The following is a 23,051-nucleotide window of genomic DNA, read 5'->3' on the forward strand; positions in this document are numbered from 1 at the left end:
TTAGGACAAGTTAATTTAAAATCAAACTATGGTTTGTTAATTAAGTTTAATTACTTACCTTGTATAAAAATTGATGGTGAAAAACAAGCATTTTTTTGAGAGACCTGGGGTTTAATACAGTAAGTTCGATAGTATTTTTAAAAATTTGTAAGTTTCTTATAGTGAGACTCATAAAATTGTCAAAAACTTAAGTTACTCTAAATTGGAAAGTTGATACCCAGAAAAAGGATTAGTATATCTAGTCCTTATGCAGAGGATTTTTTCCAAATTAATTTTAATTGGTCTGATATATCTTTCTTGAGCACTATGTTTCATTTACTTAGTAGATTGTCCTTTAGGTATTATCTTTTATGATCTCTTGCTTGTCCTCTAATATATTTCTCTTTATTGTCCCAATGCATTTATTACTGTGAAAGAGTAGATGTCTTCATTGTTTTGTGTCAAGATCACTTAAAGGAAAAAAGGAGAATGTCATTCAGTTTTTCTCTCTTGGGTATAATGTATCTGTTATAACAACTCTTATGTTGACCCATTATTCTGGCCACATTGCTTTAAATTTGGCCAGGTTTAAGTATTGAATGACAAAGTTATTCTGTGGTTTTTAAGTAGGTTATTCTTTATTTTCAAGGTGTGGAAATCACCAATGTGATAGCCTAAGATTTTTCACTTTTGTGGTTATTAATGTTTAATATGATATAATTAACATTCATAGGGCGAAGAACCTGATGAAGATGATGCATATCAGGTATTGTCAACATTGAAGAGAATCACTGCTTTTCATAAGTAAGTTGAATCTTAAAGTTTCTGATTTCTTAAAACTGTAGCAAAATCAGAACCAAATTGCATGTTTGGGGATTATAGTGTCAAATTTTTTGCTGGATTTCTTGTGCTTTTGGGAAAAAAGTACTTGATAGAGTCATGTTGTGAATTGGGGAACAACAAATTATCAACTAATATACTTTTTAAAAATACACATTTTTTTTGTTGTTCTTGTGGGCGCATGTTAGAAAGTTTACTACATTTTACTTTAATAGTATTCTTTTAACACTCAAGTCCAGAACAAATGTGATTAAGCTTAACTTTTTAATATAACTTAATTCTTTTTTACAGTGCCCATGATCTTTCAAAGTGGGATTTGTTTGCTTGTAATTACAAACTATTGAAAACCGGAATTGAAAATGGAGACATGCCTGAACAGGTTTTTATTTATTTACAAGTTACATATTTAACTTTGAGAAAGAAGACTTGTGACTTGTAAAATTTAACTGTATTCTCTTTGTTCTTTTACAGATTGTTATTCACGCACTGCAATGCACTCACTATGTAATCCTTTGGCAGCTTGCAAAGATAACTGAAAGCAGCTCTACAAAGGTTTGTGGTGGTTCAGTGGCGTCTTTTTTTATTAAATAGCATTAACTTTTCAGCAAACTTAAACATAAGACATATCAATAAAATCTTGCTTACTTCTAATCTATTTAGGCATGTTTACTTTTAAAAACAGTTATTTGTAGTTGTATATTCAGTGAAAGAACATTAATATGTTTTGTTTAGGGTATGATTCTAAATTTAAAAAATCACATTTATATGTGGCATAATTTATGGATTTCCATATCATTCTCAAAAGTACTGGGTACATAAAGAACTACAGATTTTGTAAATCATGACCAAGAACCTTTGAAACATACAGATACAACTATTGGGTTATATAAATTAATTATTACAAACCACCTGTCCCTAGATCTTATGCCTCGTATTGTTTTGGGATCTCCTTATTCATACTCAGGATCTCTGTACTGATGTTCCAAATTCATGATAAATCACTTTCTGGTTGAGTGTAATGTGCCAGCTACTAGGTCATAGAACTTTCAAATTTTTATCTGTAGTGGTAATCCTTGATGTGTTTAGTAATTGAACTAAACAGTACTGCCTTTTCATTTGTAAATTAGAAACTTAAACTTCGTACTTGTAGTAGTAGATGTTGCCTTAAATATTATTTGGGCACATTTTTATAAATATTAAGTAATTTTTGTAAGCTATAGAATTAGCTGTTCATAGTTATTTTCCTCAAAAAGGAATCCTCTTGATACTCAGTTTGTTTTGCATAATTCACAGAATAATTTTAGAATTTTTTTGAGGTTTTTAAGCACAAGATGCAATTATATCTACAAATGGATGTTTTCCACCTTGAAAAGACAATGTAGTACTGTTGTTAGAATAGTGTACTTTTTGTCAGACACCCAAAAAGTTTAATTCAATATCAAGCTTGCAGTAGGAACAGTGACTGTATTAGCAAATATAATTGCTCACCTAAATCAAAAGCATTGAGTTACAAATTAACATGGGAAAAAAGGTAATACTTTTAGTAGAGGAAACAGGGTAAAAATGAAGGTTATTAAATGCAAAAATTATTTCTACTGAAGCTTGGTTGAGTTTTCTTCACCAAATCAATCTCTAAGTTAAACCTGTTTTTATTTAACTTGTCTATTGCATATACCAAATATGTACTGATACTCTATCGTTTGGCATCCAGTATCAGGAGACGGGCCAGAGGTTATGCCTTAAATAAATTAGTGTGGCTGATCTTTATAAAGTAGTTTTCTATTTTAAATTAACTGATGTAAATATTTAGAAAAAGAAAAAAAAGATTCATCCTTTTAGTGTAGGTTAAAATTTTTTTTTCTTAAGTGGAGTAATACCACAAAACTAATTTTTCTTTGGTCCCTCTCTGTTTTTAAAAAGCACAACCACTATCCTACAAATGAAAAATGAAACATGCTGTCCCTTTTTTATCATTTATTTTATTCCATTCATCAGTCAGCCACTCATCAAATTACAAAGTGAGGATGGAACATAAATCTTTACTTGTTAAGCATTCTGAGGTAGTGGATTTATATGGATAGCCATATATAGTCATATAAGTTTTCTCATTCTAAAGGACCCAGATCACGTAGGATATTATCCGTTAATATACCTGGTATTTTTTTTGATAAAATTGTATTCTTATATACAGATGCTTTTTCTATATGGTGATATTTGGCTTTGAGTGAATATTCTAACACTCAGCTTTGTGAAAACATATATTTACTACACCACCAGTATTTATATATTCATTAATGATATGCATGTACTAATAGTCTGAGGATTTTAAGTACTAGGCCTACAATATTAAGTACATAGTAAATTAAGTGTATTACAGAATGAACAGAGAAATGGAAATTGAAAAAGGCTGAGTTAAAGATGATATAAACAATATTTTTAGATGTCAGCTAATTATCATGAATATACCTGGTGTTTTTAAGCCTGCAATTTGTTGAGATTTTAAAAGTGGTTTTTGTTTTCCTTTTTGATAAATAATAAAGATTTTAAATCTAATATACAAGCAGAGTTAACATAGTTAAATATATGGTGATGTTTTATGTAATTTAAAATATCTTAAATATTGAATGAGTTTTTAATACAGTATTTTAAAATGCTCATGTTAAATTTTTTCAAGGAGGACTTGCTGCGTTTAAAGAAACAGATGAGGGTATTCTGTCAGATATGTCAACATTACCTGACCAACGTGAATACCACCGTTAAAGAACAGGTTAGTAATTACTATAGATAGCAGTCTTTTGTAAGCAACCCTGAATAAATATCTGAACTAATATAGAAAATTTAAGAAATACTGAAATTGGGCAAAGTAGAAATATCTTGTATCTGTCTGTATATATACTATGCTCAAAAAATAGATTAACATTAATTCCATGTGGAGCATTATAGATTACCCGCATATTGCAGTTATTCTGTGTTATTGTTTCTTTATGCCGCACATGGTAAACAGACCCATATATACAAAGTAGGTGTATGCAGTTACATAAATTATTCCTGAAAGCGACAAGTATAACAGATATGCCTCAGGGAGGAAAGGTCCATCTGGTTTTGTTATCTCAGAGTATTATCAGATGTTGGCATTCCTGCCCATTCCTGATTGTGTGAGTTATTTTTTCTTATGTGGACTTTGAAATAAAAATTTTAATCACTTCCGTCTTCAGAGTGTTACCTTCCCACCCCATATGCCCTCTTGATTCCATTGCTGCCAAGCTTCTCAGTCTGGAAATACATTGTTACTTGGTGCCATGGGTAGTTTTCCCATCTGTAAAATAACTTCTGATCCTGGGACCAAGAGCCTATTTAGTTTTGAACTGTAACAATAAAGGACTTGGGACATTTTCTTCTCTACAATTCAGATAAGAGGGACAAAATTTCAGAAGGTAGTAAAATGAGTTTATAGTTAATGTCTTAGAATAGGATTTCAGTGAAGTATACACTGATCTAAACTTAATACATGAAGTATTACTTGATATATTTTCATAGGCCACCAAGATACTCAGCTTAATATTCCGTATTTCTTACAGTGTTAGCACATAATTCCTTATGGGTTATTGTGTGTAATCTCCTTTATATATAATCTGTTGTTCAGGCCTTGGAGATTAATTATTTGGTCATTAAATAGCCTGTGTACTAGTCTTCCTAACAGCTTCCAGGAATATGTCCTGGTTAGCTCACAAGACCTGTCAGTTCACCTAATTAGTAAATGTCACCACGCTTATCACTGTGTATCCTTACTGTGTATGTTGCAAAAGCTTTTGTAAACTCAAATATCTTGATAGGTATAAATTATTACTATAGTAGTAAAATGAGAGGAAGAGACCAAAAGAAGAGGTAAAAGCATAGAGAAAAAAATAAATGTGGTTAGTTCCAAAAAGGCAAAGCTATTATTAAAATCTGCTTTGAGGTCTATATTATAATCTGTCCTTCTAGTAGTAGTCTTCCATTAAATGTAATTTTCTGTTGACTTTGTGATCACAAAATTTTATTTTCCTTATCCCTTCCCAACAAATAACTAAATTTTTTCCAGTTACCTTCTGACTACTTTTACCAGTGTTTGACTCTATTTAAAACTCCTGGCAGAGCTTTTTTTTAACATCTTTATTGGGGTATAATTGCTTTACAATGGTGTGTTAGTTTCTGCTTTATAACAAAGTGAATCAGTTATACATATACATATGTTCCCATATCTCTTCCCTCTTGCGTCACCCTCCCTATCCCACCCCTCCAGGCAGTCGCAAAGCACTGAGCCGATATCCCTGTGCCATGTGGCTGCTTCCCACTAGCTATCTACCTTACGTTTGTGAGTGTGTATATGTCCATGACTCTCTCTCGCCCTGTCACAGCTCACCCTTGCCCCTCCCCATATCCTCAAGTCCGTTCTCCAGTAGGTCTGTGTCTTTATTCCTGTCTTACCCCTAGGTTCTTCATGACATTTTTTTTCTTCTTAAATTCCATATATATGTGTTAGCATACGGTATTTGTCTTTTTCTTTCTGACTTACTTCACTCTGTATGACAGACTCTAGGTCTATCCACCTCATTACAAATAGCTCAATTTCGTTTCTTTTTATGGCTGAGTAATATTCCATTGTATATATGTGCCACATCTTCTTTATCCATTCATCCGATGATGGGCACTTAGGTTGTTTCCATCTCTGGGCTATTGTAAATAGAGCTGCAGTGAAGATTTTGGTACATGACTCTTTTTGAATTTCGGTTTTCTCAGGGTATATGCCCAGTAGTGGGATTGCTGGGTCATATGGTAGTTCTATTTGTAGTTTTTTAAGGAACCTCCATACTGTTCTCCATAGTGGCTGAACCAATTCATATTCTCACCAGCAGTGCAAGAGTGTTCCCTTTTCTCCACACCCTCTCCAGCATTTATTGTTTCTAGATTTTTTGATGATAGCCATTCTGACTGGTGTGAGATGATATCTCATTGTAGTTTTGATTTGCATTTCTCTAATGATTAATGATGTTGAGCATTCTTTCATGTGTTTGTTGGCAGTCTATATCTTCTTTGGAGAAATGTCTATTTAGGTCTTCTGCCCATTTTTGGATGGCAGAGTTTTTATAAAGCTCCTCAAGATATAACTTCATCCAAAAAATATATATATATATAACACTTCAGCTTTATTGCTTTATTTATTTGTTTATTTATTTAGCTGTGCCAGGTCTTAGTTGTGGCATGTGGGATCTTTAGTTGTGGCATACGAACTCTTAGTTGCGACATGTGGGATCTAGTTCCCTGACCAGGGATCGAACCCAGACCCCCTGCATTGGGAGCGTGGAGTCTTAGCCACTGGACCACCAGGGAAGTCCCACTTCAACCTTATGTTTATTATACTGTCAGGTTTGCCTGATGATTAGTAAGCAGACCCACACTTGGTTATGTTTTTTTTACTTAATCATCACATATACTGACAATGAGAAGTCCTATAGATTTTGTGATCTCTCTTCTAAGAGATCTTCTAGGAGATATTCATCTTCTTGGTATAAGTGTTTTTCTTCCATAGAAGAAAAGAATGGTACCAAGTTTATACATTATTTGATATTTGAGAATGTATACCATGAGACATTGTGGTATATATAGTGTAAAGGGTGGGGTTTGGAGTCAGAAAACCTGAGATTGAGTCTTGATTGCATGTTTTGATGATGTTAACATATTGTACAAATCACTTAAAAAATTAAAAGAAAATTGCTGAAAATTAAAAAATATTTGTGAAATTATCTTGCAGTTAGTAAATCACAATGCAAATATCAGTAGTTATTGTTGAAAAAATTACACTCTTCACTTTTAAAATCTTAGGAAAATAGTAGACATTGCTTTTCTTATGAGTTTCAAATATAGAAAGTTGGATTTTATTTCCACATTAAATATGTAATTTACTTGTGGCAGTTCGTGAGAAACTTTGGTTTATGGCATGCTATCCTTTTTTTTTATTTATTTTTTTATTTTTATACTAGGCCTTCACTATTCTATGTGATATTTTGATGATCTTCAGCCATCAGATTATGTCAGGAGGGCGTGACATGTTAGAGCCATTAGTTTACACCCCTGATTCTTCATTGCAGTCTGAGTTGCTCAGCTTTATTCTGGATCATGTCTTCATTGAACAGGATGATGACAATAACAGTGCAGGTAATTTTATTGCCATCTTTTTGTTAAATCTGTGTGTCTACTATAAATCAAATTTAATTAACAGCAATGTAAAGTGTTACACTACTGTTTGATATTTTATTCTTAAAACATGAAACACAGGTACATTTTCGAGTGCAATTTGTGTTCATTGCTTGTAACATTGTAAAGACAATGTGGTATCACAGAGCATAGGCTTTGGAATCAAATCTTTGTTTCTCACTAGTTGTGAGCTTGTTTTTCTAATTTGTAGCTACCTTACAGAACTGTACAAGTTAATTAAATTGAGCAAAGTGACTAGTATAGTGCTTGGGCATGTAGTAGGTAGGTACTCAACAAAATTTACTTCTCTTTCCCCTTAATCATTGGTAATACCAATATTCAAGTAATTAGAGCAGAATAAAGTGTTTCTTTAAATGACCGTTTTGTTGTATACTTTCATAGCATAATTTTTCTGTAAAAGTCTGGGGCAGTACAGAATGTTACAGGTAAATAATCAAACCAACGTTGCCTAGTGTTAAGTTACTCTTCGCACCCTAATTGCATACACAGATGCCTTACTTGAACAAGAAATCGTGGAAAAACAGATAGTATTTGGTGACTTCTTCTGGGTTTTTTTTTTTTCCAATTTGAAGTTAAACTTGAAGGATATATAACATCAGTATGTGTATGTCCATACATAAACTGACACATCACTGCAAAGCTTTTAACTATATATAATTCTAGACATGGCTTGTAGCTTATTTTTTATCAATAGAGAGCTTTGTTCTCAAGTATTAGAAACTTAACCAGAACAGAATTGAGAAACCTAAGTAGCCAAAACAGATATCAAAATCCATGTACTAAAGTTTATATACTTAGAATTTTCCACCATTCACTTTCAGCTGTTGGTTTAGTTACACTTTATTTTTAACATTCATTTGACATTTATTGGGCAGCAGGCAGTATACTAGATGCTATGAATATCAAAAAAATGAGACAGGGTCTTTTCCTTTAAGAATTCAATTCAAGTGGAAAAGACATATCTAAAAACAAGTAATTATAATGTAATCTGACAAGTAATAGAGGTAGGTACAAAGTGTTGTGGGCATGTAGAGGAAGTTATAACTGTTCTGTAGGAGTCAGAACACCACTGAAATAAGCTAACATCAGAAATGGATCCTAAAAGATGAGTAGGTGTTTTTAAAACTTCTATAGGAAAACATAGTTATATTCCCAACACTGATACAAAATTGGTTTTGGTCTATAACCCTTTTGTTAGTTGGGGACTACCTCAACTTCATTTAGATCATAGGAAATAGGAATGAGAATAAGCTTGCCAATACTCCTAAATTTTCTGGGAGCTTCCTGGAATTATACTTTGTCTTACCTCCTTGGACTTCGTGTTTTTCTATTTCCACTTTAAAAATGAAATGTATTCCAATTCTATGGAAAAGAATAAAATGTAACACACTTGTATATACCAACCACCAGCATTTGTCAAATTTTGCTCTGTTTGTTTCATATTTGTTTTTTAAAGGAATAGATACAAAAGAAGCCCTTGTTTGTATCCCTCCCCATCCCATTATTCTTTTTCCCTAGAGATAACTGCTATCCTGAATTTGCTGTTTATCATGCCTTTGCATTTTAATTTTATTTTACTGGGAATTTATGTATCTTTTAACAATATATAGTTTATTTTCTGTTGCTAGCTTCCACATAAATGGTATCATGTTGAACATTTTATTTTTCAATTTGCTTTTTTGAGTTAACATTATTTGTGAAATTTGTCAGTATTGACATGTGATTATAGCTTATTCATCCTGACTGCTGAATACTATGTGATATGAATTAACCACACTTTATCCATTTTCATATTGATGAACATTTAGGTTTCCATCTTTTCTCCTATTATAAATAGTGTTACAAAAATGTTCTTATACTTATCTCCTTGAGCACATGTGCAAATGCTTTTCTAGTGTACAGGCATACCTCCTTTTATTGCACTTCGTAGATACTGTGTATTTTAATAAATTGAAGGTTTGTGACAACCCTTCATCACACATGTCTATGGGTGCCATTTTTCCAACAGCATTTGTTCTCTTCATGTTTCTGTGTCTTTTTTTGGGTAATTCTTGCAACATTTCAAACTTTTCCATTATTATAATATTTGTCATGGTGATCTGTGATCTTTGATGTTACTACTACAACTCGCATGAAAGTTTAGATGATTAGCATTTTTTAGCAATGAAATGTTTAACGTATGTACATGTTTTTAGACATAATGCTATTGCACACTTAGTAAGACTATAGTATAGTGTAAACATAACTTTTATATGAACTGGGAAACCAAAAAATTCATGTGACTCATTGTAGTATTCCCTTTATTGCGGTGGTCTAATCAAACCTGCAATATCTCCGAGGTGTGCCTGTATACCTAAGAGTGGCATTGCTAGATTATGTAGTCTATGTATATCTTAAACTTGACCACAAGTTGCCAGATTATTCTCCAAAGTCGTTTTATTCTTTTTTCCTCCCACCAGCAACATATGATAGTTTCCATTGCTTTTCATACTCATCTAACCCCTGGTATTGTAGACCCATGGTTATTTGATTTGTTAGCCCACATCAGACTAGAAGGGGAGAATAAAATAGGGAATGCTTCTAGAGGCACTGGCAACACATAATAATAATGGCAACTGACATTTATTAAAGGCCCAGTGTGTTAGACACTTCTGTAACATTCTTTAATCCCCACAAGAGAAAAAGGTGGCTAATTTTTGATAAGAAACCTAAAAATCAGGGCTCAAAAAACTCTTAATATCTGGGTAACTTAGTCTGTAGGGGGAATAAGTCTGTATCCCTCTAGTTCCTGAGAACAGTACCAAACAATGATTGGAAACAATATTGTATAGAAATCCATTATAATCACAGAGTCATTAAGAAAAAGTTAGCTTGTATGTTCAGTGTACTCTTTTAAAAGAATGAACAGTACGTTTTAGGTTTCTAAGCAAATGACTTTGGCATTCTGGAATAGGCACTTTTGATAACAGAAACTTTCGGATGGTCTGTCTTAAACTCCTATTCTTAAAATTTGGTTTTTATTTACTAGCAGTTATCAAGGATTATCAGAGTCAGGGTAAAATAAATACTTGTTTTAAAAGAGTTCTTATTTTATACACAGTATTTTTTATGTAAGTAATTTCATTTGTAAAATTTGTCAAGAGGAAAATTCTTTGCATAGCTTTTTATGTAAAAGGCTTCGTTACAATTTTATGCACAGTATCAAATAATTTGAAAATCCTTTGGCAGTACTTGGAGGCTGTAATCCGGCTTTCTCAGCTATGAATTTGGAAATAATTTTGTCCCTTTGATAACTGAATATCAAGATCTCACATAATGGATCAGAGCAGATATATGTGAAGTTACCTTAAAAAGACAGAATGGTTTCTAGGCCAGTCTAACTGAATATCTGTAATATGTATAAAGAAAGTATCTGTCAATAAAAGTTGGGTTTGAGGTTGAGTGGGGTCATCTTTAGAAGGAATAACAGAATCTCTGAGGTTGTCTGCCCCTAGGGAAGAAAGAGCCTTACCCAACAGATACTGAATATGCAGGTCTCATCGGCAAACTATCCTGCTAGGGAAGTAGATTAATGTGTTAGGCAAGCTTAGCCTGATTTCACTAAACATCAGTTCCTCTCACTCACTCCACTTGTTCCTGTTCCATGTTCACTAATCAGCCTTCTGATTTGACGTCACAAAAATTTTGTGTATTGGAAGAAATGGGCTGGTCATTCATGAAGATATTGAGTGATTATAATTTTTATTTTATTTAAATGTTTTTCCCTTATTTTTCAAATTCTCCAAAATAAAGATGTTTTATATTGAATTTGATACACACACACAGACACACACGCATGCACATATACATGCACGCGCGCGCGCACACACACACGCACACACACACACACACACACACACGGCTGAAGTAAAATACAGATGGCTTAATGTTGGAAACCTTTTTCCCCAGATGGTCAGCAGGAAGATGAAGCCAGTAAAATTGAAGCTCTGCACAAAAGGAGAAATTTACTTGCAGCGTTTTGTAAGCTAATTGTATATACTGTGGTGGAGATGAATACAGCTGCAGATATCTTTAAACAGTATATGAAGGTAAAGTTGAAAAATGGATAGCGAGATATTTTTATGTTGCTTTTATGTTTGGTTGCCATTGAATTTTTTAATAGTAAATTACTTTTCTAGTGTAAAAGAAATCTCTTAAAATATTTAACATTTTCAGTAAATTTTCTCATACCTCTGATCCTCCATTAATGGACATTTTGGGTTTATTGAGTTCATTTGTGTTTGGAATATTGCAAACAGCTTGTCTTAGGTTAACTGTCACTAATAGAAATTGCTTTTGTGATTTAGTTTAAAACAACAGGATGGTGTCCCTCCCCTGCTTGATGTAACATAAAAAAGTGTTTAGGAGTCAGAGAACTAGATAATACAGTTTTGGCTTGGTTACTATGCAGCTTGTGACCTTGAGTAATTCAGTACCTTTTGTGTCCTGCGTTTCTTCATCTGTTCCACTGTGATAGCTAAGGTTCCTTAAGCTCTGAAAATCTGATTTGAGTCACAGTGGGTTATTCACAAATTGTCATAAATATGTGTGAGATTCTTTAACTTGTAAGTAGTAGTAGAAAGGATATTGTTGATTGTACTAACAGAATGTGACTAAATACGGTGTGATGATTTTTCTGTAATCCTTTTTCAAGTAAAATCTAATTATAAATGTAAACATTTTTTAAGCTTTTGCTTTTACAGGATAAAACATGTAATACATTTATCAAAACCTAATTAATTCTCTCTTCAGAATACTTTCCTATATGATAGAACCATTAATAAAGTACTTTGGAACTTAAGTTATTTGGCCTGATACTTGTTAGATTTTTTTTTTTAACTAAGGTTGTTTTTGAAGTCATTTTGCAAATTTTAAACTTTTAGACTTAGGTATTCTAAATTAAAGTCAATTTTGTTAGTCATATAGGAGCATGGTTATCCTGTTATCTCTGGTAGTTGTTAATGTATGCATTTTGAAACAAGATCTTAAATTAGAAAAAAAATTCCTGTGCAGTGTGTAATGTAAATGCCACATACAGTACGTTTTCTTTTAAATGTTGTTAACAGGCTGTTAGTTTCTATAAGCCAAATCAATAAATTTGGAAACTGCTCATGAACTACATGCCATTAGCAATGAATAAGTTATGAAAGTAACTGATTACATTCATTGTCTTAATAGTTCACAAAGAGCACAGAACTTTGTTTCTGTCCTTTGTTTTATTTCTGAAAATCTGTATAACTTAATTATTGTTAAACAATATACCTCCTTAAAACCAACTGTGGAGCTTAATGTGATTAGATCTTAACTGTCTGATATTTCTGAATTTACTGATGTTAGGGATTATGTGTTTAAAGATTATAATGACGTTTTAGTAACATTCTTCCGTGTCTTTGAAGGCATAATTCTAGCCAAATAACATTCTTGTGATATGCTTATGTGACTAACCTAAAATTAGTCTTATTGTCCAATAGTTTTAAGAGACAAAGGCCTAATTTGTACAAATTTCTTTTCTAGTATTATAATGACTATGGCGATATCATCAAAGAAACAATGAGTAAAACAAGGCAGATAGACAAAATTCAGTGTGCAAAGACCCTTATTCTCAGTTTGCAACAGGTAAGACATGAAGAGTACCAGGTTTAGGCTAGCAAAATAAGCACTTAATAGTTTTCAAGTTAACAGTTGAAAAATGGGAAAAGGATGCAATAGATAGTTCATAAAAGTGGAAATGAAAAATACTCAATCTCACTAGTAGACATTGTGCAAGTGAGATCATTTTTTGCTTTGAGACTGGCAAGAGTGACAAAACCTATAGCCGCCTAAGGTATGGGAGAAACAGGTTCTGACAGCAAGGTATATTGGTTCAACCTTCCTGGCAGGTAGTTTGGCAATATATGTCAAAATTTATACTGTGTATGCCATTTGAGGCAGCAGTTCTACTTCTGGAAGTTCATCCACAGTGGTAATAGGATAACTTTGCAAAAATGAGTGTAAAAGATTATACATTGCAAAGTTATTTATAATAGCAAGAAATTAGAAAATATAAATGCCTGTCAATAGGATATTAGATGAATATATTGTGTAGTATATCTCTGCAGTGGCTGTGTAGCACTTAAAATTGGTGTAGATCTGTATTCATTAATTCGTAAAGATCTCTACAATATATAGTTTGAGAATAAAAAAAGATTGCAGTATAGCATCTCTATAAAATTGTGCACATCTCTGTGTACCTATTTGGAAAAAATAATCACCAAAATGTTAGCTGTGGTTAACTTGCTTTGGTAGGTTCCAGGTGAATTTTACTTTATTCTTTGTACATTTGTACATGTATTTTAATGAGCATTTATCAACCGTATAATCAAAATGTACCAGTCATTTTCATTTTGGCAGTGTCAAGGCAGGTTTAATTAGGCAAAAATCATTTGCTTAGTATACTTTTGTCTGTAGAGACCAAATGCATGCAGAACATAACCCAACCCATTTCACTTTGATAAACTTTCTTGCTTTTTAGAAATCTAGGTATGAAAGTTGTTAATTTCATTTGCATATTTTGATATTCTTTATTAAAATTAATAGAATTTAAAAGGTTTTAAAGGCAGCATTTAAATAACTTTTGGTGTAAAATAATAGCTGTTTGCTGTAGAAAGTTTAGAAAATATTATAGGAAAACTAGAAAAAATACAACTTATCTTTAATTTTTTTCACTTAACAGTGTTTTAATTTTTAACTTCCTAATCTTTTTTATGCCTATGTGAAATCTTATTTTACAAACATAAAAAATCATATTGCACATTGTCTTGAAATGCTGAATTTTTCATATTAATAAATCCTGAACACTTTCATGCCATTAAATACTTTTCTCTGCATTTTTAATGACTGTGTAGTATTCCATTTTATAGAGGGACTATAATTTAACCAAGATCTCTTCTCGTTTGATGTTGAGGTTTTTTACAATTCTTGCCATTATAAATAGCACTAAGACAAACATTTTTGTACTTACGTATTGTATACAGATATTACTGTTATCATTCCTTTTGGATAAAGTCTGATAATAACAATTGCTTACTCAAAGGGCATGAAAATTCTAAAGCTTTCACTACACATTGCCAGATTGCTCTGTAGAAAGGTTTTCTCAGTTTATGTTCCCAGCAGATCAGTGCCCATTGCACTGTATTCCTAAGTAGTAGCCATTATCTTTTTAAAATCTTGGCAGCTTGATAATTGAAAGATTGTATTTTGTTTTGCTAACTTTATGATGAAAGTTCTTGATGTGAAGATCCATCATTTAAATGTCAATAAGAACATAGTTGTTAGTTGGTTTCCTTTTTCTTTATATTTTTATATGCTATTTTAATATCCAATTAATACCGGCAGAAAAGAATTCTGTCGTAACTAATCTAAGGAGTTTCTAATGTCAGTAACTACCTCTAGTCTGTATATATGAAGTGCTACAATTTTGGTCATTTGTATCATGTTTTTAAAAATCCATGTTATAGAATGAAGTACAATGCCTTATTTATAGAACATCAAGTATATTTTAAATATAAAATGTAGTATTTTAAAATTAGATGTTAATAATCCATAGTTATTAAAAAACTTTAACATGCTTTCTTTCTTTCCAAACAGCTTTTTAATGAAATGATACAGGAAAATGGCTATAATTTTGATAGGTCATCCTCAACATTCAGCGGCATAAAAGAACTTGCTCGACGTTTTGCTTTAACTTTTGGACTCGATCAATTGAAAACGAGAGAGGCCATTGCTATGCTACACAAGTAATTTCCAAATATTTTATTCAGCTTGTTTGTTAATCATGAAGTTTTTTTGTATCTTGCTCTTTTGTTTAGAATAACCAAGTTCAATTGATGCTTTATTACTTGTTTACAAATCTGTGGCATGTCTCCTTTCTTAAGAACCAGTTATAGTGCTATCTCTGTTAACACATGAATTGGGACTAAAACACCTTTTATAGAAAAGTCTTTGCTTTAATTAAAACCATACAAAATCTTTATAAATTACGTGAAGAAAAGCAACATATGTTCATCAGGTATTATAGAATCTCTTTTAACAGTTTTTGTCATAATCTCTCTTGCTGGGTAGATAATGTTTTGAGATTTGATTTCTTTGTTTCAAGTTTTTTGTTTCTGGTTCTGTTCTCTATTTTGTAGTGACCTTTTCTCTTGTTTTGAGCCACAATCTTTATTTTGTCTGCATGTTTTCTTTGCCTTATCAAAATTGGAAATCATCTCATTTTATTTTAGGCATGTAATTTAGTGATCAATTATACTTTTAAGTATATTTTAGAGCTCTAACATAACCAACATGTGGTTATTAATACCCTTTATGTCTTTATTGTGGATAAAGAGCCTTGCCTTTGGAAAAATCAAGAGGCTTGGGCTCTGTTTCATTGAAAGCTCTCTGTTTTGTGTCTTTTTAAAATTCCTGTTGCTTACTTAATTATGAAGTGTTAAATGTCTTCCTTCAGAAATTGTTCTGCTCTTTGTTAGCCCTATACCTTCCTCAACTTTAATTTACTCTCTCCTTTTCACTTTGCTCTAAAAGTCTCAATTTTCTTTTTATGCCTTTTAATACTATGGATGAGAATTTTAGGTAATATTTAAGGACCACACATGTAGTAATTATTTTGAGAAGTAATATATTATTTACTTCATATATATATATATATATATATATATATGTATATAAAATGTTGGGTAGTTGTCTTGATTAATAGAGGTATTTATTGTTAAATAAATATAAACTGGGCCTTGAGTGGAGTTTAATTTTTAAACTTTACTCTTAAGTGGGTCATTACAGATAGTCTTGAATCATTATTTTTAAGTTGATCCTATGTGTTATAGTTGATCTCCTTTGTGTCTTGAAAAATACAGAAAATGTACTGATCATTATGTGAAAGGATTTGGGTTATTTTCTATGGAAAAGAGAACTGAGGAGAGAATGTAGATATACCAAACCACATGTTAAATAAAGACCAGCTGGTGTGTGTATGTGTGTGTCTGTTTTGTTTTAAAGAAAGTAACAGTTGGGAGTTCCCTGGCGGTCCAGTGGTTAGGACTTGGCGCTTTCACTGCTGGGGCAAGGGTTCAGTCCCTGGTCAGGGAACTAAGATTCTGCAAGCTACGTGGCGCAGCATGCCCCTCCCCCCCGCCAAAAAATAAAAATAAAAACCAAAACAAAGTAAAAGTGGCATAAAATGTAAATATATTTGCTCATTCTCGCACTGTAGCCTCCTTATTCTCTCTATTCCTCAGATTAAATGCATGACAAAGGAAACATCTTAGTAGTGGGATGAAGTATAGAGAAATTCCCTAAGTTATTCAATTTTGTATTGTAGTCCTTTAAATATTTGTCTTTTTTTGTTGTTTTTGTTGCAGAGATGGCATAGAATTTGCTTTTAAGGAGCCTAATCCACAAGGAGAGAGCCATCCACCTTTAAATTTGGCATTTCTTGATATTCTCAGTGAATTTTCTTCTAAACTACTTCGACAAGACAAAAGAACAGTGTATGTATTTGTTAGAAATACTCTATTTAATTTTGTTTTGGAATTCTTAAAGACTAATTGTTATACTTGGTTTCCCTCTCAGATTAGATTAGATTTGTAGGATTGCATTAATGCACAAAGAACTTTATACTTCAGAAATTTTATAATTTAAGGATTATAACTGTTTTATGCATAATACTCCATTTTAATTCTGTGAGTTCCTCTTACAGTGTAGTTGAGGCTTTAGAGGTGTAACTGGAATGCTTTGTGTATTCCTATTTGAGTTCTTGGCTCAGCCTAACTAATGAAGGAGCATTTAACAAATAATGATATCGCTGATCCATCAGGAGCACCTTAGTCTGTGTCCTGAGCCATGACTACACTGGAAAGTAGAAGTCCCCCTCTTTTATCTTTGTACTTTAACTACAAGTCCTGTTCTCAACAGGCCATTTAAACAGGATACTTTTATGGTTTGGTCTTCTAAAATCATGACTTATGTTCTAAGAGAGCCTAACAAATGGAATTAAAGTCTCAAAATCTTCTTTCATCTCTTCCACCCCCACCCCCCAACCCCGGGCTTTGAGGTATAAAAAGACAGAAGAATATGAATAACTCATAGGTAATGTCTTCTGAAAGCCCACCAGTATTTTGCTTTTAAAGATTGTATAGATCTTGGGGACTTCCCTGGTGGTCCAGTGGTTAAGACTTCACCTTCCACTGCTGGGGGTGCGGGTTCAGTCCCTGGTCGGGGAGCTAAGATCCCACATGCCTTGTGGCCAAAAAACCAAAACATAAAAAAGAAGCAGTATTGTAACAAGTTCCATAAAGACTTTAAAAATGGTCCACATCAAAAAAGTCTTTAAAAAACATCATTGTATAGATATTATATGAAATTCTAAAGCAGACAGAACAGTGATAGAAATCACAATAGTGGTTACTTCTTGGGGTTGGGGAGACTGAATGGGAAAAGGGATACAGGGTACTCTGTAGGGTCATAGGAATGTCCCATATCTTGATAGGTGTATGGGTTACATGGCTGCATTCGTTTGCAAAACTGATCCAACTTTACTGTTAATTTCTGTGCATTTTATTATATATAAATTTATCCCAGTTCAAAATTGCATTGAGGAATTACCTGGTGGTCCAGTGGTTAGGATGCCGCGCTTTCAGTGCCAAGGGTCTGGGTTCAATCCCTGGTCTGGGGACTAAGGTTCCACAAGCTGTGTGGTGCGCCCCCCGCCCCCCCAAAATTGCATTGACACTATTAATTAGAGAAATAAAAATTAAAACAATAAAAAAACATTTCTCACTTAGCATATTAGCAAAACTTAAGACATTGGATAGCGCCAAGTATTGCCAAGGATGTGGAGCAATAGAGGCTTTTATACATTGCTGGTGGCAGAGTAAATTGGTACAAGACCACTTTGGAGACAGTTGGCAATGTCTAGTAAAGTTTAAGATTCTCCCTACCTCATGATCCAGTAATTCTGTTCATAGGTAGATACCCTAGGGGAACTCTTACACATGTGTAGAAGGATAACTATTAAAGTACTTGACTGTTGCATTGTTTGAATAGGGAAAAACTCAAAACTGACTGAGCATCTATCAGCTAGAAAATGGTATCAATTGATTAATATACAATGGAATACTATACAGTGGTCAAAATGGTTAGATTTTTAAAAAGTAAACACAATTCCTTAATTTTATTAAAAACCCATTTAATTGTTCAAATTTCTAGTATCAGATGTCATCAATGACTTTTATTTGATTGAATTGGGATTGAAATAAGATTCACACAATCCAATTGATCTGCTTTTAAAATCTTAAATTTTTTCAAGTTTATTGAGCTATAATTGACACATAAAATTGTAATATATTTAAAGTGTACAACATGATGATTTCATATACATTGTGGAAGGATTCCCATAATCAAGTTAATTAACGTATTTATCACATCACATATTTACCATTTTTTTGATCAGAACACTTAAGCTCTACTCTTTTAGCAAATTTCAATTATATGGTATTATTTAAGTACACAGTATCATCAACTGTAGCCACCATGTTATACATTAGACCCTCAGATCTCGTTCATCTTAAAAAATTTTTTTTTCTGACTTCATTGAGATATAGTTGACATATAATACTGTGTAAGTTTGAGGTGTACAACATGTTGATTTGATACATTTACATTATTGGAAAATGATTGCCACTATAGTGTTAGCTGACGTCACTCTTCCAAAATGGTTAGATTTTAAAATTATAATGTTGAGTGCAAAAAGCTAAGTACAAAATTGTGCTATGATGTTTACAGACAAATAGGTGTTAAAACATTACAAATGGGGACAAAAAATAGCAAGTTCAGGTTAATGGCAACCTCTGTGGCTGGAAAGAGGACAAAGGGAACTAGCATCAGGGAGGGCTACTTATCTGGAATGTTCTGTTAAGCTTTGTGGTGGATACATAGTTGTAAATCTCTCAACTAGTGAGTATATTGTGTCTCAGACTGCACATCTTGTGTCAGGCTGGTAAGTTCTCAGACATAGCCAACTTCCAGACCACACTTTGATGAGTACTGTACTACTGTGTGTAGCTGAAATATATTTACAATATATACAACTAACACTAAGCAGTATGTTTGTAACTCATCTCTCCTGCCCTTTCTCTTATGGTGTTCAAAACTGGTAGTTCTGAACTGATTCAAATTAACCATTAATTATGACAGCAAAATTTGGTTTGCACTTTACAGTTAGTTGATGAAACTTGTGTGAAGCATAATTTACACAATAAAGCACTGAACTCTTAGTGTCAGAAGCCTGGGATTTGAATCATGGTTATACTGCTTTCTCATTTTTATGACCATGGTTATATTACTTAACTTTTCTTATCCTTTCTCTCCTTATCTGTCAAATGGGGAGAATGTCTCCCTCACAAGACTGTAAGAGTAAAGTTAAAGACCCCAAGAGGAAAATGCGTAGCACACAGTAGTCACACAAATGTTAGTTGATTTTTGATTGCTATATTATATATGTCATAAAATCCTTGTGATACTTGAATCCAAGGGTAGATGTATGACTTCCATCAGGCTGAAAATATTGTGCAGGTAGGGACCATATCTGATTGACCTTTGTATCTATCCCCATTGCCCGGGACATAGATGCTCAACAAATAATAAGCTGAAATGCTATGAATTATTTCATTTAATGTGAGAATCTTGATAGAGACAAAATTGTTCATTAGTGTACTGATGAGGCTTAGATTGAGTAGTGAAGTAATATGCCTATGCTCACACAGCTACGGGTTGGTAGAACTGGGACTAGAACCCAAGTTGTGTAATTTTTAAATCCGATCCTCTTTCCGGGAATATGACTCAGGTTCTTCTAACAGAGGACTTGTAAATGTTAGGATAAAACAGAGACTTCTCGAGAAAGAACGCTAATAATCCTTCGGTTGTTACTGTATGCTTTGAGGAAATGTAGACCCATCAACCACTATTTTCATTCTAATTTACTTTTTATTTAACTCATTAAATTGTTGTATGTTCCGTTATAGTGTGTGAGCCTATAGGAATAAGCAAAAAGCAAAAAAAAAAAAAAGCTATGTCAATTTAATGTATCAAAGCTAATGGTTTCTACTCCTTTTCAAGGTATGTTTACTTGGAAAAGTTCATGACCTTTCAGATGTCACTCCGAAGAGAAGATGTGTGGCTTCCACTGATGTCATACCGAAATTCTTTGCTAGCTGGTGGTGATGATGACACCATGTCAGTCATTAGTGGAATCAGCAGTCGGGGGTCAACCGTGCGGAGTAAAAAATCAAAGCCATCTACGGGAAAACGGAAAGTGGTTGAAGGCATGCAGCTCGCACTCAGTAAGAATATAGTTTATTCTCTTTATATTTGTCCTTTATGTTTACCGTAAACCTTAATGACTGAATTGTCATTAAGGGTCACCTTATTTTTAAATTTGAGGTATGTGTTGTTAAATAATATCTTGAACAATGTGTCCTCCAATTATGTGTAAATGAACTGTTCTAAACATTTTAGATACATAAATTCAGTTCTTACAACTCTTTAGGTACATACTCATTTTTCAAATGTGAAAGCTGGTACAGAGAAGTTAAGTAACTTTTACCTAAGGTCACACCAATATTAAGTAGCAGAGCCAGGCAGTCTCACTCTAGAGGACCTGCTTTTAAATCACTGCACTATACTCTATGTATAGGGATATGGACTCAATATTTTAGAGCTAATCATTACCTAAGAGATAAAATCATCTAGTTTAAGTGGTACAACAGATTCAGAGAGGTCCCAACTTTTGAATTTCTATGAAGAAGAGTATTAATCATAAAGAACTTGATAGAAATACAAGTTGCTGTCTATAATCTTAGGGTTAAGAATACATTATGACACTTGAATCTCTTGGACTCTTAGTACTCCAGGGTTGGTTCAAAATGGGTCTGGGGACTTTTTTCCTCTCCTTAGGAAACTTTAAACAAATTAGCATAGTTGCCAAAATTTGCTGCAGCTATTATTCCTGAGTAATAAACTACCCCCAAAACTTATGACATAGCAGGGACATGATGTCTGGTGCTTCCGCTAGGAATACTCAAAGGCTAGTGACTGGAATCATACGGAGGCATCTTCACTTACAGATGTATCTGATACTGGCTGTCAGCTGGGACCTCAGTGGGATTGTCTGCCAGGACCACCTTACACATGTCCTTTCCATGTGGCTATTTGGCTTTCTCACAGCATGTGACTGGGCTCCAAGAGCAAGTGTCTCAAGAGACAAGAACTCTGGAAGCTGCCATTTTCTTAAGGCCAGGAATTGGCATAGCATAATTTCCATCATATTCTATGGACCAAGCAATCACAGGGCACAGGTTCAAAGGAATGGGACATCATCCCCCACCTGTTAATGTGAGGAGTGTCAAAGATTTGGGGGCCATATTTTAATTTTATTTATTTTTTTAGGGGCCATATTGTTAAATTGCCACATGGATTAATGGTTTTAGTACTTTTTGTCCAATAATATAAATGCATAAACTCATAACTTATAACTTAAACTTGTAACTTAGATTTGGACTTGATTGGTCATATAGTCCCAACATCCCAGTCTGTGGAGAAATCTCTCTTACAGTGTCCCTGACCAGTTAAAATAGTTAGGGCTTGATAGCAAGTTAAAATAAAATTTCCTTTTTTTAAATAGAAAAGTTATCAAATTAAAAGATGTATTCCCTGCATGCCACTATAAATTTTAAAGCGTTCTGAACCTCTAACTCACCTGGTCTACACAGTTAACCTCCTAAGTGGCCTGTTTGCTTACTAGTCTTCATATTCTTTTTTTTTTTAACATCTTTATTGGGGTATAATTGCTTTACAATGGTGTGTTAGTTTCTGCTTTATAACAAAGTGAATCAGTTATACATATACATATGTTCCCATATCTCTTCCCTCTTGCGTCACCCTCCCTATCCCACCCCTCCAGGCAGTCACAAAGCACTGAGCCGATATCCCTGTGCCATGTGGCTGCTTCCCACTAGCTATCTACCTTACGTTTGTGAGTGTGTGTATGTCCATGACTCTCTCTCGCCCTGTCACAGCTCACCCTTCCCCCTCCTCATATCCTCAAGTCCGTTCTCCAGTAGGTCTGTGTCTTTATTCCTGTCTTACCCCTAGGTTCTTCATGACATTTTTTTTTCTTCTTAAATTCCATATATATGTGTTAGCATACGATATTTGTCTTTCTCTTTCTGACTTACTTCACTCTGTATGACAGACTCTAGGTCTATCCACCTCATTACAAATAGCTCAATTTCGTTTCTTTTTATGGCTGAGTAATATTCCATTGTATATATGTGCCACATCTTCTTTATCCATTCATCCGATGATGGGCACTTAGGTTGTTTCTATCCCCGGGCTATTGTAAATAGAGCTGCAATGAAGATTTTGGTACATGACTCTTTTTGAATTTTGGTTTTCTCAGGGTATATGCCCAGTAGTGGGATTGCTGGGTCATATGGTAGTTCTATTTGTAGTTTTTTAAGGAACCTCCATACTGTTCTCCATAGTGGCTGTACCAATTCACATTCCCACCAGCAGTGCAAGAGTGCACACCTCTCCACACCCTCTCCAGCATTTATTGTTTCTAGATTTTTTGATGATGGCCATTCTGACTAGTCTTCATATTCTTAAGTCCACCCTCTACACTACCACTACATACTTTGTCTAAAACATGTAACTACCACATTGCTTCCCTGTCACCTTAGCACAGCTTATAAGACTTTGCATAAATTGATACCTGCCTCTTTATTCAGCCTTACCTTTTGCCGTCTACTCCAGGAGTACTAAACTCTCAGTTTGAACCATATGAAATTACTATTTTTGCAGGTCAAAAATTGCTGAATATCAGTAAATTAGTATGGTTCAGTCAT

The 23,051-nt window shown here is 33.5% G+C and overlaps 1 protein-coding gene across 4 annotated transcripts in view; it reads left to right on the top strand.

Annotated features, from left to right (window-relative positions):
- STAG2 (STAG2 cohesin complex component) overlaps positions 1-23,051 on the top strand; it is a 114,961-nt gene that overhangs the window by 80,035 nt on the left and 11,875 nt on the right. For 3 of the 4 annotated variants that reach the window (XM_079909678.1, XM_079909677.1, XM_079909680.1), the window contains 10 exons: positions 713-783; positions 1,111-1,198; positions 1,291-1,371; positions 3,494-3,586; positions 6,840-7,014; positions 11,023-11,162; positions 12,628-12,729; positions 14,740-14,888; positions 16,509-16,637; positions 20,263-20,486. In XM_079909678.1, coding sequence (XP_079765804.1) covers positions 713-783; positions 1,111-1,198; positions 1,291-1,371; positions 3,494-3,586; positions 6,840-7,014; positions 11,023-11,162; positions 12,628-12,729; positions 14,740-14,888; positions 16,509-16,637; positions 20,263-20,486 — 1,252 coding nt within the window. The remainder of the gene's footprint in view (positions 1-712; positions 784-1,110; positions 1,199-1,290; positions 1,372-3,493; positions 3,587-6,839; positions 7,015-11,022; positions 11,163-12,627; positions 12,730-14,739; positions 14,889-16,508; positions 16,638-20,262; positions 20,487-23,051) is intronic. The other variant, XM_079909679.1, reaches the window with a different exon arrangement.

Source organism: Stenella coeruleoalba, assembly GCF_951394435.1.
Source record: "Stenella coeruleoalba genome assembly, chromosome: X".
NCBI classification, from domain to species: domain Eukaryota; kingdom Metazoa; phylum Chordata; class Mammalia; order Artiodactyla; family Delphinidae; genus Stenella; species Stenella coeruleoalba.